The 16480-nt window shown below is 36.4% G+C and overlaps 2 protein-coding genes across 22 annotated transcripts in view; both read right to left on the bottom strand.

Annotated features, from left to right (window-relative positions):
• Positions 1-1680: 1680 nt before the first annotated feature.
• On the bottom strand, positions 1681-5330 carry LOC306985308 (mucin-5AC). Its single transcript, XM_079587409.1, has 12 exons — positions 5151-5330; positions 4561-4615; positions 4439-4469; positions 4318-4344; positions 3993-4164; positions 3811-3914; positions 3524-3695; positions 2914-3017; positions 2440-2614; positions 2263-2366; positions 2001-2169; positions 1681-1918 (listed from the first exon to the last, which is right to left on the bottom strand). Exons 2-12 carry the CDS (start codon positions 4570-4572, stop codon positions 1756-1758), a joined length of 1233 nt encoding a protein of 410 aa, XP_079443535.1. The 5' UTR covers positions 4573-4615; positions 5151-5330; the 3' UTR covers positions 1681-1755.
• A 4872-nt stretch (positions 5331-10202) lies between these two features.
• hspg2 (heparan sulfate proteoglycan 2) overlaps positions 10203-16480 on the bottom strand; it is a 105461-nt gene continuing 99183 nt past the window's right edge. For 14 of the 21 annotated variants that reach the window (XM_079587356.1, XM_079587375.1, XM_079587370.1 and 11 more), the window contains 7 exons: positions 16246-16321; positions 15756-15834; positions 15376-15423; positions 13590-13660; positions 13273-13356; positions 13079-13182; positions 10203-12129 (listed from right to left, as the gene is read on the bottom strand). In XM_079587356.1, the coding sequence (XP_079443482.1) occupies positions 11957-12129; positions 13079-13182; positions 13273-13356; positions 13590-13660; positions 15376-15423; positions 15756-15834; positions 16246-16321 (635 nt within the window). In that variant the 3' untranslated portion in view covers positions 10203-11956. The remainder of the gene's footprint in view (positions 12130-13078; positions 13183-13272; positions 13357-13589; positions 13661-15375; positions 15424-15755; positions 15835-16245; positions 16322-16480) is intronic. The other 7 variants (XM_079587374.1, XM_079587360.1, XM_079587357.1 and 4 more) reach the window with 2 other exon arrangements.

Raw genomic sequence — 16480 nt, 5'->3', positions numbered from 1 at the left:
TATTTTAACCAAACTTTGTATAAAGATGCTCCTCAACTATGTTGTACAAGGTATAACAGAATTATTTGATATAGCATTTTACTTTGTGCAATAGGTAAAATGGCCATAAGTAGGTAGTGCCATTCAATACAATGTATCTATTCACTGTATCTAAATAGCATATTAATGTGTTCAGGCAAAATGTAATGAAAAATGATGTGTAATAATCTAATTCATAGGAATATTAATATATGATTTCCCTCTTCACTTGTTGTGTCTCCCGAAATGGCTGATAAACATTATTCAAGTCCTGATGTCCTCTATAGTGGACATGCATGAAATCAATGCTTTGTTTTCTAACAGTCATATTTTGATTAGAAACTCCATAACATTTTCCTTAAATGTTGATTCATGACAAATAATTAAAAAATTTGTTAGATTTAAAAGTTAGTTACAAAATATATTTCCATAAGAGTACTACATTTAAAACTGACATTTAAATAATTAGTTCACTTTCAAAAAAATGTTTGCTGATCATTTACTCACCCCGATGTCATCCAAGATATCCATGTCTTTCTTTCTTCAGTCGAAAAGAAATTAAGGTTGAGGAAAACATTCCAGGATTTTTCTACACAGAATGGACTTCAATGGCAACCATCTCTATCCCAATGTTCAAAGAAGGTTCAAATGTCCGTCTCAATGCAGCTTCAAAGTCTCTACACAATCCCAGTCGAGAAATAAGGGTCTTATCTAGCGAAACGATCTGTAATTTTCTAAAATGTATTTATACTTTAACCACAAATGCCCGTCTTGTACCATCTCTGAGATGCGCCACGTATTACGTTGGGAAGCTCAGGAAAAATAAATAAAGATGTTAAAACAAAGATGTCGGACGATTTTGAAGTTGGAGGAGAAAATTGAGTTTTTCGCTCTTCCCTACCTTTTTAAACCGGAGTACACAGACAAATAACTTGGATGACGTGATGCGTGACCTTTCCAATGTGATGACGTAATGCGTGGCGCATCTCAGAGATGGTACACGACGGGCATTTGTGGTTAAAAAGTATATAATTTATTTTTTTTGTTGTGTGTGAAAATAATCGATCGTTTCGCTGGATAAGACCCTTATTTCTCGACTGGAATCGTGTAGAGACTTTGAAGCTGCATTGAGACGGACATTTGAACCTTCTTTGAACATTGGAATATTTGGTTGCCACTGAAGTCCATTAAATGGAGAAAATCCTGGAATGTTTTCCTCAAAAACATTTTTTTTTTTTTTAAGTAACTCCTTAAGGGATCAGAGAAATTCACTAAAATATGTTCACCACAGTGGACAAAAGTCTATTCCTGGGTCCCAGAAGTTTTATTACAACATGATATACTAGATCACAAACTAAAAAAAAAATCTACCACCTAGTTCTCTTTTGCCTAGTTACAATATGTTTGAAGAAAATTAACACCTTAATGTCTGAATTTCATGATCAGCCAACTTTCACGCTTGCTGTTATTTATGAGGAAAAAACAGCATGGTTGACTTGTTAATTTAACTAGAGGCCTGTAATATAAACATACAGGTGTGCACAAGTTTGCTGATATGCAGGTATCATAGAAATAGAGTCGAATTGAAATGATCAATTTCCTCTAATGTTCTTCTTAGCACTTCACTAATGGTACAATGATATGAGCTGAGGCGAGAAATGGCAATGCAATCAAATGTTTATTTTATTTGTTTCTAATCTAAATTGAAATTAAAAACTTATTTTGACAGATATTAGCCTAAACTTGTTGGTTAGTCATGTTTGTGACATCCAATGGGAGGCTTGTGAGAACAGAGATATTGCAGAAATGTGGCAGACATGTGTAGCGGACCTTGTAGTCCTGACAGTTCCATCCACTCTGCGGCGCATTCACACACTCAAAGCCCTGTAGTGGATCATATCTGCAGAATCAAAGTAGATGCCTATCAATCATTACAAAATTACTATAATATTTTATTATAAAATAATTCTAGTTAATCTTACACTTGAAAGTTGCTTCCAGGCAGTACCGGGGTCCCACTAACGGTTGTGACCTCAATGGCGATGGGCTGAGCGCAGACCTGTAGTGGGTATGCTATCAGGGTTAATGACAGAGTCTCAAAGTCTCCTACTCCTCCGGGATTATCTCGGTCAAACCAGGGTGTCCTACATTCTAATAGAGGATGACCAGTTGAGTGGATATCTTTCATTCATGACCAACAAAAGATCCGTTCATTGAATTCTATTGTGTGTAAATGTAACTTACTTGAACACCATTCCTCTGGGCAGGTGAAGCGCACCTTATAATCGACACAAAGCCCTCCTCCTTGGTTTGCGTTTACACACGAAAACCCAGTTATCGGATTAAATCTTCAGAAAATACAAATGAGCTTTAGAACATTTAAAAAATAAATAATAATTTCAGATCCTTTGATAGACTCACACTTGAAAGACATTTCCTGTTTGAGATGCTGGCAGGCCAGAGATGGTTTGAGCCTCTATTCCAAGTGGATTCGGACAAATGTACCCAGGATACAAACTGAGAAGGTCAGTCAAGAGTTCAGAATCCCCTCCATTTGTATTAGGATCGTCAGAATCAAACCACCTGGTTACACACTCTGATGAACAGAGAGAATAGTTATGCCAAAAAAATAATAATTATACACATGTATAAATGTGTATACTGATACACATTTACACCACCCCAAATCCAGAAGAGTTGGGACACTTTGCAAATTGCAATAAAATCAAGAATTAGATTTTTTTTTTTTTAACTGACAAAAGTACAAGTTTTCTCTGAACAACTTAATGGTATTGCATTTTACCAGATGTCCCAACTTTTCTGGATTTGGGGTTTGTTTGTATGTATATACAGAGAGGCCATACATAAATTTATAGATGAAGTTAAGATACATACTTGGAAGACAAAAACTCGTTGGACATGTGAAACGGACCTTGTAGTCTTGACACCCTCCCTTCTGTTGTGCATTCACACAAACAAAGCCCTGTGTTGGATCATATCTGCAAAAACAATGCATCTATTAACATTGAAAGACTTGCTTCTAGGACTGGGCTTTTTCTGAAGCACTCGCATATACAATTTAACATGCAGTTTCTATAAATCAGGTTAAGATACTTGGCAGTAGCTACGCTGCCCTTTCCATCCATAGAAAAATAATTAGGCAACTGTATATGCAAGAGCAAGTGTTTCAGAAAATGCAGCCCTACAAGCAAGTGCTACAACTGCAACCAAGTGTTAAATCTGTATTTCTCTGAATTTAAATGTGCATACAGGGAAATGAGCTTACATTCTCTAAAAATCTGCTCTAAAGACTTCAAGCAGTTGGAGTTACAAGGACTAGACTGATCAAGATAATTGCAATAGATATTCAGTACATAAGTAGTTCAAACATATTTGGTGGGATAAGGCCATTGTGTCTACTGTAAATCTCACATTCAAAATACATCCATGTCATTGTTCTAATCTGAAAGAACTTTAGCATAGAAAATGACATTGTTGGTCGTACACTTGAAAACTATTTCCAGTCGGCAGTACTGGGGTCCCACTAATGGTTGTGACCTCAATGGCGATGGGCTGAGCGCAGGCCTGTAGTGGGTATGTTACCAGGATTAACGACAGAGTCTCATAGTCTCCCACTCCTCCGGGATTATCTCGGTCAAACCAGGGTGTCCTACAATCTAATAGAGGATGACCAGTTTCATTCATGACCAACAAAAGATAATATCATTGAATGCTATTGTAAAAAAAGAACAGCTCAAGAAGTGGCCGTTTTTGTGTGTAAATGTAACTTACTTGAACACCATTCCTCTGGGCAGGTGAAGCGCACCTTGTAATCGGCACAAAACCCTCCTCCTTGGTTTGCGTTTACACAAGAAAACCCAGTTGTTGGATTGTATCTTCAGAAAGACAGAATAATCTTTAAATATAAAGTAAAGCTTCAAGTAAGATAATTTGTTTCTTGAATTAAACCTCACACTTCAAAGACGTTTCCTGTTTGAGATGCTGGTTGGCCGGAGATAGTCTCGGCCTCTATGCCGATTGGATTCGGGCATATTTCTCCAGGATACATATTGAGAAGGTCAGCCAACAGCTCATAATCTCCATTTCCACTTGGGTCATCACGGTCAAACCACTTGCTTATACAACCTGATAAATACCAAACAGAAGAAATTGTTTTAATTAAAAATAGGGCAAGTTAAAGTAGACCATGGTGAGAGTGAGAGTCTTTCAGGATATCAGGATATGCTGACAGAGAGCATGCAAGATTTAGTCTTTTTTAAATAGGAAAATGACACCTACTCTGATTGGAGAGTGTGATCATTGTACCTGTAAATAAGGAGAGATATTTTTTTTCTTTCCCTTATAACGGTATCACTTTTAATTGGTTTGACCAATGTCTTCCTTCATAAATTAAACTTACTTGTAGCCAGAAGCACCCAGGTTGCAAATACCTGGAAAAGAAAAATAATATTATAATATTGAATGTATATAATATAATATAACATAATATAATATAATAGAACTGCAAAAGGAGTGGCATACCGTGCTGCTCATTCTTCTCACTTTTAGGGAATCTAATAGGAAAACTTACAAAAAACTAAAGAAAGACAAATCATTACAGTGTCTGGAATGGTATTATTATAATAATAATAATGTTAGCAAGGTGCAGTCAGACAGAAGATTATCAGGAATAAAATTCAAATGCAGATATTAATACTCATCCAACAGGTAATACATACGTGCAAACATTGAGAGAACGTGAGGAACTAAAATACACAAGGTGATTAACTAAATGACGAAGTTGTGATAATAATTAGTGTCCATAGAAACTGACGAGTAGCGGGAAACTCAAACAAAGGAACACTGACTAACGAAAACCAACTAAAAGTCCATGAAAACGAATCTAAGAATAAACACAACTGAATAAGTGTGACAAATGATCATAATAACGGCATTGCTAATAGTCTAGATTTAAAAAAAGCTTAATAAATTAATTGACACCATTTCTATTTGAATATCTTCTTATTCAATTAGCCTATTGAATACAACCACAAAAACACTCAAAAGGTTTAAGTAAAAAAAAAAAGGGAGATCATTAAAAAAGATATACAGTACCGTATATATAAACTTACCCAGTCTTACTTGATTGTGCTAGTGAGAACTAGCTGTGATATGCCACAATATTTGATCATCTATCACTTCACGCAGGAGCAGTTCGTTTCTACACAACATTAGCCGTGGTCTCTTTTTCTCTGCCTAAATTCTTTCTCTTTTTAAACAGGTGAGCTCCTCCCAGACCATCTTACTGCAGCATCTCTGTTGTCAGCTTTGACCTAATTTCTTCATTCATCTCCAGCAATCCACCCATCTCTGTCTCACCCATCTCACATGGCAAAAGCTGTCCACATATACAAGAATTGTCCTGTGTGTCCTGAACAGGGGTAATGTATAGTTTGGTCTAAGATTTAATCTTTTGTTCCTCACTTTAAAACGGGGAATGTGAGATTGTCAAAAGTGAAATTTCATCGTGCTACATGCATTAGAAAGAGACAATACAGCAATTGTAATCCTTTACAGTATACTTTACGCAATAAATCGCATCAAAAAGGGAAGCTTCAAGCTAATCATTTAACCTCATTGCAGACAGTTAATGTGAAGAAAAGAATTCCGAAAATGAAAAACTCCCTTCATAAAGATCAATGCAATGAGAATCAGGATCAATTAGAATTAAAAGCACAAGCCAGACATTTTAGTGCTTCACAATCTTCATAATTTTACGGGTTTCTTGAAATGCACTGTGCTGATTCCTCTTCCTGAAGCTCACAAAAGATGAACATGAATATGTAGATTATGCACTCTTTAACTCATTACACAACAAAGCAGATGTTTTCTTATAATCAAGACATTCTTTATTAATATTACATTATTAGCAATTGGCACTTACAAGTCTAGCAATTTGCTATTATATCAAAAATATTTTTTTATTGTATGGCTTTAGAAGACCATATTGTATATATGGACAACAATCGTTGTCTTTCATTAATGGACTGTTTGAAACATTAGTGACATTATTGGACTGGATATCACTTTAACAGTATTGGCTGTTGTTAATATGGGTGTGTCAATGGGTGTGGGCATATAAGATTGACTTCATTGTTACCTTGTTGCACACTGAAGAAGGCACACGCCGAAACGTGTTTGTGCAAATAAAAGTATTTATGCATAGTGGCCTCTTTCATACTTTACAAATTCTAATTATCCAGGCCAGCACTCTTAAAGTTTATAAACATATACATTGAGTGAAGCCTGCTCCTATCCTCACTTACTTAATAACTTTAGAAGACGAAATATTGCTTCACCAACACATGGAGATTATTTTACCTAGATCGCATTACACGGAGACTGTGTCTGTTCTCCCGGACCCGAACTGGTAAATACAAAAAACTGCCAAAACCATTTAAGGGTAAAAGTTTAATTGTTGTTCAACTAATAAAAAAACGATATAACACAGATAAACTAATTATAAAGCTCAGGTTGCTGAATATCCAATCACTTTCTTCAAAAGCACTATTTGTTCTGATTACAGATCATAACCTTGATGTTCTGTGTTTGACAGAAAACTGGCTAAAACTAGATGATTATATTACTTGAAATGAATCCACCCACCAAGATTATTGTTATAAACATGAGCCACATGAGAAATAATCTGACAGTGGTCAGAATTAAGCACAACACCGAATATGATGTTTCTATGTCATGTTTAAAGTTTACAGTTAAAGGGTATGCTTTTTTTATGTTACCATTCCTTTAATGTGTAATATAGGTGTTTGTGCAATCTGCAGAATTACAAAGCACAAAGTCCACGTCAAAGGGAGTTAAAGTCAACATGAATTCAAAATTAATAGGTAATAAAGGTAATAAAGTAAGAAAATAGCTTACTTCCACGTTACTACATAAGGTGAACAAAATAAAGAATTACCACTATGAAACATCCTGAACAAGTCATGTTTGCGAAGTTGTTTTGGGTCGATCAGCTTATTATTCTTTACTGTCATTATCAGACTCCAGCTTGAACTGATATAGCAGTTGACGAGATCATAACATACTGTAACTACAGCAGTATTACAGTGATACTCACCGGTACTCATGCTGCATCTTGGTGTTGATGGCGCTATGGGGACCATCAGCATAAACTGTGTCTGAAGCACTTCTAAAGTATATTCATTGGCAGGCAGCAGTCTGTGACTTTACACGCAGAGCGCCTGTGAGTATAAAATGGTGCCCGAGTTACACATCCGCTTTCTCTTTGTGTGCGTGTGAAGATATTATTTGTCATTGCTTGTTGAAAAGGTGCAATGTGAGCTCTTACTTGGCTCTTTTCTTGAGGGAAGAGAGTCAAGCATCTGCACTTCGTGGTTCAGGCCCTGCATCTAGTTTGCTGAAAGTAGAGGTAGATCACCTGTGGGCGTCCCTCATTTATCTGTCAGCTACTAAAGTGTAGCGCTGGAGTTTGCTAGCTATAGCAGGTCTCTGGAAAGTGCCTTTTCTTAAGTCAGGATATGAGCTTGGTAAAATAGAGTTATGAGCAGTCAGCATACGCATCCCATTCTCTTATTTACCGATCTAGCAGGGCCTAAGCTCCCTTGTGACTTCCTTGAGGTAAAGAGCCTTGTTAATGAGTTATTTGGGCAAACTGCAATTTTTCCTTTTCTCTCATTTCCCTCTGCGCTACCCCTCTGATTATGCAGAACATTGGACTTTTGTCATCTGTGGTCCGGCCTAGTCTAAGGAACCTTGGGGTGACATTTGACAAATCCCTATCTTTTGAAACTCACATTAAATCACTGACCAAATCCTGTTTTTTCCACTTACGCAACATTAGGGGGCAAATTGAGGGCTGTGGTCTCTCAGTCAGAACTGGAGATACTCATTCATGCATTTCCTCCCGTATTGACTATTGCAATTCACTCTTCTCCTCACTCAATAAATCTGTCCTTTACCGCCTGCAATCCATTCAAAATTCTGCGGCTAGGCTACTTACTAGATCAAACAGGCACACCCATATCACCCCTCTACTCTGCTACCTTCACTGGCTTCCTGTAACTTACAGGATCCAATTCAAAATTCTCTCACCATAACCTATAGGGCTTTACATGGTCCGGCCCCTGCTTATCTTGCCAGCATAATTCACCTACACATCCCCTTCCGGTCTCTTAGGTCTATTAACCAAAATCTGCTATCCATGCCACACACTCGTTTGAAGACGTGGGGATAGAGCCTTTGCCGCTTTGGCACCTAGACTCTGGAATGCTCTGCCAACCAGCATTAGGTTTGCTGAGAATGTGGACAGTTTTAAGGGACAAGTGAAGACTCACTTGTTCAGGTTAGCTTTTGGGTAATCTCTGTCTTTGGTCTATTGATAATTATATCTGTTGTATTTTTATATATTCTTAGACAGTTTTTTCTACTGTGTTTTATTGTCTACTATAAAGCACTTTGTGACCCTGTCTGTGAAAAGCGCTGTATAGATAATTTTCTTTGTGGTTGGGACATATCTCCCCTTGGATTGGTGGCAATACTGAAGGTTGTAGATTGAGCAGAGTATTGATGGACTGCATCATAGAGAAACGGTTGTCTGTTCACTCCTCATCCGTGGCCTGTCTCAGTATTCTCAGTCTGAAAGTACCGATTAGAGGTTTAGAACGATGCATAGTTTAGCTAAGCTATACTATACTATATACCAGAGTATAGCTCAGGCCCCCCCGTATGCTCTGCCCTTGGTGCTCTAGGATTAGGCCTGTTGTGCAGAGACAGAGAGTAAGGTTTTCCCTAGCACCTGTGCACACTAGCTTTAGGGAGTAGTGGCACTGTGCAACTTTTTGCTCAAGTCACATAAGATGCGCCCTTGGGGTTGACGCGCTCTTGACTCATGAGTCAAGGCCTAGTCATGGTGTAGTTGGTGTTGTGTGCCCCGTAGTGTCAACACAAAGGTGGAGCATCAAAGTTCCACTTCAAAAGGGAATGTTTCAGGTTGCGTATGCAAACTGGTTCCTTGAGAAGCTGAACGAGACACTGCATTAGATGTTATGTTAAAGTCCCCCTGGCCTGTAGTCAATACTTTTATCCCTTAAAACTCATCTTTGATCACTTAAATGACATATTTAAATGTTTTTTCCTTGAAAAAAACATCTTCATGCCTTGACGTAGCTTGAATGTAACTACACCCTTCTACGAATATGCAAATTACCCCGCCTCCACTCACTAAAGCTCAGAGAACCACTCATTGATGATCACACAGTTGACGTGATTGGTTACAAGGTAGTTTGTGAACACCAGCGATTTCAAACAGTGTCTTTGAGACTGTCGTTGGTTTACTGCAGTTTTAAGGAGAAAATACACAGCAATGGTGTTGACTTATGAATTTGCACATGGTTTGTCTTAAAGCATTTTAAAAACACCACATAGACATATAAACAACATTAACCACAGGGAGTCTTTTAAAGGTGTTACATTTCCAACACGTACTCTAAGCGGGAGACCAATCACAACGGACCAGGCCCGGCTGACCAATCATGGGCATGGCAGACAGCACTTTTCGGAAGGCGGGTTTTAAAGAAACCGAAACTAAAACGGAGCGTTCAGATTGAAAACAGGTTCTGCAACAATGTCAATGATAATAATTTGTTTTGTTTTTTTAACAATTAAATCATGTAAAGCTATTCTAGTAGACTCCCAGAAACTAAATGATGAGGCTGTAAATTAGCATAATAGGGGCCTAAGTCAGAGGGACCTAGGGAGTCATTTAATGCATTACAATGTTAGTAAGAACAGTGAGAACATGAACCTCAATAAATAACATCAGAGAGATGTTTGCATTAGAATGTTTTTACTTATCTTTCAAAAAATTCCTACAGTCATAAGTTGAATTGACATAAATAAAAAACTTTTTAAAGATCCTATTGGTTCAAGCCTGCCAAACATTAAACTCCCACAGTCGTGTGTATTGGGGGCTATCATTATATACCCCATACCTATCGGATTTGAATATCAAAATTTAAACACAAAAGCACAAATTTGAGTGGTGCAGTAGGCATTACAAATTAGCAAATGAAACACCACCAGCGTGTGTGATCATGCTTTAAAGCCATTTTAGGCTCAGAAATCAGTGATGACAAAAGACAGAATCAAATAATAATAATAAAAGTGAACTTTAATTAAGCAGTAATACTCTTTTTTTTTTTTTGTTTAAAGAAAATGAACAAACAAGCCTTAATCATATAAAATGGTGAAAAAGACACACAGGGCCTAGGTGACCTTTGACCCCTGTCTGGCCCATGTGGGCGAGCATGCTCATTAGAGCTCCAAGTCACAGCACTAATAAAAGAGGGATTTCACAAGGCAGTATTTCATCTGTAGACCTTCCATTCTGCCTCCTCTCTCTGTTCTCCATTTTAGACCTGCTCATTTTCACAATGCAATGAGAGCAGCCAGAAATAATCACTTCCTGTACTCTCTGATTAAGATAATGAACACGAACGGTACGCCATAGATGTAGCAGATCTCCATAAACCCTCCGGAGGATCTGGAAGGTAACATACACATTTCCTCCTTGTTTCAATGCACATTGTGTAGGATTCATACAGAATATGAATGTGATGGCAGAAGACACCTAAAACCTTTTTACAAATGTATCATGAAAAATAATATGTTAATGAGGTTGTTAACAGCAAAACTGTGAGAAGTAGAGAAGACTGGAAAAAAAAGAAAACCTTTAAACTGCTGCAAAGTGATTTTCTGTAACATTTGAGATCCACTGTAATCATTTTAGTCCTGCTATTATTATTATATATATATATTTTTTAAATCACTATCTAGAGATATCACATCCATTTTTAATCTAGAATTTACTAAGATTAACTTCAGTCTCAATACTTTGGCTTGAGGGATTGTAATCAGTAAACAGTATTTTATTTTATTGTAAAGCTGTGGCTTTTATTACTTACAACAAACAAGACCCATCCAGAGAAGTAAATATTATATGATACTAAAATGGTGGTTATGTGCTTGTTTTGTTGCCTTTGTCTTGTCTGAATTTAGCACCATATGTTTTTTCATTTATTACCAGACACATTTACCAGACATAACAATGTTACCAAACATGGAAGGTATATCATGTGAAATATATACAGCCTACACCATATATATGATCTCCCAATTTGTATTTTTGTTAGCAACAGTCTTCACCTGAGATGCATCATGATGTCTTCTGTGCTGTGACCTCACAGAGACCCGTTCCTCATTGTATCTAACTAAGCATGCTCACTCCCACCGGCCCAAATACAGAGTAAAAGAAGGCAACGGAGTCTTCAAGTATTAAAACAGCTCGGGCACTAAACCTCAGACACGCAATATTAGAGCCTAGAATCACTGCTAGGAAAACAAATGAGCAGGTTATTGTTAGCTTGCATTTCCCTCCACAAATATAATATATATATAGATTAATATGCTTATAAATAAAAATTCAGTGCTGTAAAAACATCTCCGATTCCATAGGATCTGACCCACCATAGAAGGCTCATCATGTTTATTTTTTAAAACCTTTTGTCGTCTTTTTCTCATGGCTAAAAAGCTACTGTTCGGAGTATGTAAACTGAGCTTCTGTGTTAAAGTCCTTCATTGAGCATAAAACACGGAAAAAAAGACTTGTTAATATCATACATTTTTCTTTCTCTTTTTTTTGGTTTAAGAATCCTTTCATGTGTGTTTTTTTTTTTTTTTTTTTGGTTGCGGTGAAGCACCAAGAAACACGCATCAGTGTGTGTCTCCTAAAGTGTGACTGTAGTTTGTCCTGTTAGCATCTGAGAAATGCAAGTTTCTCAGTGTGAATGTGGATGAGGGTTGTTTTTCTGTAGTCTCTGGGATTGTTTTAGTACTGCGTCTATGTTGAGCAGCGCTCCACGTTGATGCCCTCCTCTGCGTGGACCTGCAGGTCGATGGGTCGCGCTGGCTGTTCTCCCGGTCGAGCGTTCATCAGCGAGAGGTTCCTCACGCAGCCTGTGATACCCGAGGAATACTTCCCACCGGTCAATGCTTTCATGTCTGGAGCCCCACCTACAGTCCAAATACAAACAATCTTACTTCCGATTCAAATGTTTATGACTTTCTTTTACAAGAAAAAGACATTTCTATATGTCATCTGTAGGGGGCATCAGAACGTAAGGCATGTTTTCACATATTGGTGAGACATAAGAGCCAAGCTGCCCCAAAAGGGCAGTGTCTAAAAATGTAGACATTGTGTATATGGTTGTTGTGTGAATAAATCCAGAAGTAAATATTATATACCGGTAAATAGATTCTGTAATGTCATAATATAGGTGAGAAACTGCAAATTTTGGTTCCTGTATGTTTAGCGGAAGTCTAATAAATACCTAAATAACATTTTTGACAATATTTCCCTGTTGAAAAGGATGTTTAAATCTTTTGTAACATTATAATAAATATCTTTACTTTCACGTTTGAACAATTTAATGCAACCTTGCTGAATAAAAATACTAATTAAAAAACTTTACCAATGGTATTATTTATATGATTTATTGTGGATTATATATATATATATATACAGGTGAAAATGTGCATATCGTGATTATGGCTTACAGATTCTAAACAGATTTTTGAAATGACAGATTTTGAACCCCAAATTCAAAATTTGAATATTGTGAAAAGGTTTTCATAGCTGTAAGCCATAATCATCAAAATTATAACAAATAAAGGCTTGAAATATCTCACTTTGTAATGAGTCTATATAATATATTAGTTGAATTACTGAAATAAATTAACTTTTGCACGATATTCTAATATAAAAATTTTGCGAGTTTCACCTGTGTATATATATATTACGTGTTTTTTGTTTTGTTTTTTCAGAATTACATTGTGTACTCTACAGACTACATGGCTGACATTGTGGACCTTTTATAGACACAAACAAATGCACACATTTTCATCACATTACTCTGCTCAGCCGGCTACAAGGAAACAAATACAATTGTTATATTATCCTTACCCAAGTATATGTTGCCTTTGGTGTTCACCATGATGCTTTTGCCTTGTGATTGTCCACGTTGGACAGATCCTCCATCGATCTGGAGGAAGCCCTGCTTACCCGTTCTGTTCAAGAAACGTAAAGAACACTCGCAATTATCTTTCTTATAGCCTTTTATAGTTTCTATTATGGTTTGGAGCGGTAAGGGGCATTACCGAACTGCAGTGATCATGTGCCACTGTCCATCGTTGACCGGCTTTCTGGAGAGAATCTGAGCCTCTCCGCTGCCCAGCTGGTAACTATCAGAGAAACAAGGGCACATCATGACCAGCTAAAAACGACTGATCTAGATCAGTAAGCAACTGAAACTTAGTTGTAGCATCTAAGAACCCCATTAACAAAAGTCTTGAGATCTTGTGTTTTGTTTTTTATCAGATCAAACGTCAGATAATTATACCATCATCATATCATATTAGACTCTGCCCATTAACCCATGTGGTTTGTTAGTGTGCAAATGTTCTCATTTACTCACCTAAATACAAGATGTCCATTTTGTACACCAATACTTATAAAGTCCTTCCCCTTTCCTTGATGTCCTAGCTCCTAGAAAGTATTTTCAGTGAAATATTCAAGTCAGTCTCTCTGAGTCATTGGGAAGGAATATGAATGTAAACCACAGGCCAAAATGACACTATGTTGCGTGTCAGAAATAAATGGGTGTGGATCTCAGCAACTGAATTACTGCTATACTACAGCTACCAAGACATTTATAAAAAAAAAAAACACATTAATCCCACTGTAATAATAATAATAAAACCAATATACACAACCGTTCTAAAGTTTGGGGTCAATACGTTTTTTTTTTAATGTTTTTGAAAGTCTTATGCTTACGGTCACAAAGGCTGCAATTATATATATATATATATATATATATATATATATATATATATATATATATATATATATATAATAATAATAATAAAAAAAGTAAAATGGTAATATTGTGAAATATTATTATAATATAAATAACTGTTTTCTATTTTAATATATTTTAAAATATTTATGAATCCTGTGATGTCAAAGCTGAATTTCAGCATCATTACTACAATCTTCATTGTCACATGATCCTTCAGAAATCATTTATGATTTAGTATAATAATATAATTAATATTAGTATAAAATATGTATATTTAAAAAATTGTTATCAATGTTGAAAACAGTTAAAACTGCTACATATTTTTGTGGCAACCATGATAAATTTGGAAAAGATCAAAGAACAGCATTTATTCAAAATATAAATATTTTGTAACATTATAAATCTGTGCCCAAACTTTTGAACGGTAGTGTATACTGATGAAAATGTCTCTATGAATACTGTTTCTCTTATGTTGTTTAATATTAGTGATTCAATGACCAAAAAAAAAAGCACAGAGTACAACAAAAATTAATTTAGAACATCTTAATTTCCATAACATGGTGTGCAAGGCTTGGAAAATGATTAACTTTAATGGCACTTTCACATATGGTACACTTTGGTGTCCAATGACTTTTTAAAAGCACAAATTCAATGTTTGTTGTTATTGTTGTGAGAACTGTAAGACATCTAAGAAAGGTAACCTACTAGCTAATTTTAAACATCAAATGTATGACAATTTGCTGAAATTCATTTTCAGGAAAAGGTTAATTAATAACTAATCTTAATTAATCAACAATTTTATTAACTGTGGATTAACACAGTTTTGAGATTAACAGTCAAAAACTCATGAAGGTGAAACAACCTTCAGGTCCTATGTTGTACCTTATTTGTTAAAAGTGCCAAACGAATGCGATAAACTGTTGCAGTAACAGTTGTGTTGACTGAACAGGTGGAAAAGCAGGTGATAAATATGCAAACATAAGGATAATTATGAGATGAACGAATTTGAAATCACACATAACGCATGCAGACAATAACTGAAGTTAAATTTCATTTTTGACTCGTTCAATGCCTGAGTGTGTCATTTACAAATTAATTCACAGTTAACAGGCAGTAATTAACCAAATTATGTAACAAATACTGAGATCTTTAGTATAATTGTGCTCTTGAGCAACCGCCAGCAAGTAGTGCGCTGCGAGAGAGAAAATAAATCTACTAAATCAAAGGTAAATATAACAAGGGATGTTGTCTAAATGTAATGTATGAATGTTGCTGTACAAGTGCTGTAAAGGTCAAAGCTATATTGCATTACAGCAAAATTTGTAATATTTTCTGAGATAATGATACGTCCACGCTAATGCAGAGATACTTGTGTGTCTGACTGCTTGTGAAGAGTGGATACCTTTATACTAGCATGCTTCGTACGGAGGCTTAGAGCGCCTGCAGGCTCCTGAGGAGGATGAAGGTGAGTTAGCCAGGCAAACATGCAGTGCAGCCATTCAAATGTGCTTTAGAGGTGAGGGACAAAAGCATATTCCAAACCAGCTCCAAGCAAACTCATTTTAGTCACATAAGGCTGAATATGAAATTTAAATATTTAACATTTGGACCACCTGCCTATGCATGGTCTAAAATGTTATAAAAACGGGTGCCTTTTTATATGATGCTATTTCATGGCCACTAAAAAATATATTTTTGCCCAGTGAATGTTATTAATTTTGGACCCTGAGTGCATGTGTCCTAAGATCCAGTTGGTTGCCCATGTACAGTATACAAACATACCACTCCCTGCCACAGGATGAGGCCGTCTTCAGACACAGTGTTGATCTCTAACTCAATGGTCTCTGGAGAGTCGGGAGCACTGAAACAAATCAAACAGTCAATAGTGCTGGACGGCATTATAAAAAAACAAAAACAATAAATTCTCATCTTTAGCAAAACAAAAAAACACCCTTTCAGGGATGTTCCGGGGTCAAAACTACGTAGTGTTGGTCACACTTTAGTTTAGGGTCCAATTCTCACTATTAACTAGGACTTTTGCCTCAGTAAACTCCTTACTGCTTATGAATAGTTAGTAAGGTCGTTTTTAAGTTTAGGTATTGGGTAAGATTATAGGATGTAGAATATGGCCAGTTAGAAATGGACCCTAAACTAAAGTTTCCTATGGTAAAAACTGCTGAACTTGACAGCATTCATTTAAATGGATAATTAAGTTAGTTAAAATGAACATTGAACACAGTTATTATTAGTTTCACATATGGAGTGCCCTCACCTTCGTGGGAACATGGGCTTTGGAAGGGCCAGATATCCATTACTATGGAAATATGCAGAATATTCTATGGGAGAGTCTGCAAAAGAGAAACCAAAAAATGAATCTCAAACTGGCAAAGAGGTGCCAACACTCTGGATTATACTACCACCATGTGGAGCTTCACCAAATAGCAGAATAAGCAGACAATGAACAGAACTGACCCCTGACAACATTAAAGGTGCAGTAAGCGATTTCT

The sequence above is a fragment of the Phoxinus phoxinus genome (genome assembly GCF_949152265.1).
Source record: "Phoxinus phoxinus genome assembly, chromosome: 18".
Taxonomy (NCBI): Eukaryota; Metazoa; Chordata; class Actinopteri; order Cypriniformes; family Leuciscidae; genus Phoxinus; species Phoxinus phoxinus.
This window is presented reverse-complemented; position numbering and strand designations above follow the sequence as displayed.

Bases quoted from the DNA above. Each gene is read 5' to 3' on its own strand.
- LOC306985308 (XM_079587409.1), bottom strand. The intron at 4,165-4,317 runs GTAGGTGTCATT...GGTATTTATCAG, and splicing joins GATCACACTCTCCAATCAGA to GTTGTATAAGCAAGTGGTTT. The intron at 2,615-2,913 runs GTATGTATCTTA...TCTGTTCATCAG, and splicing joins AACGAGTTTTTGTCTTCCAA to AGTGTGTAACCAGGTGGTTT.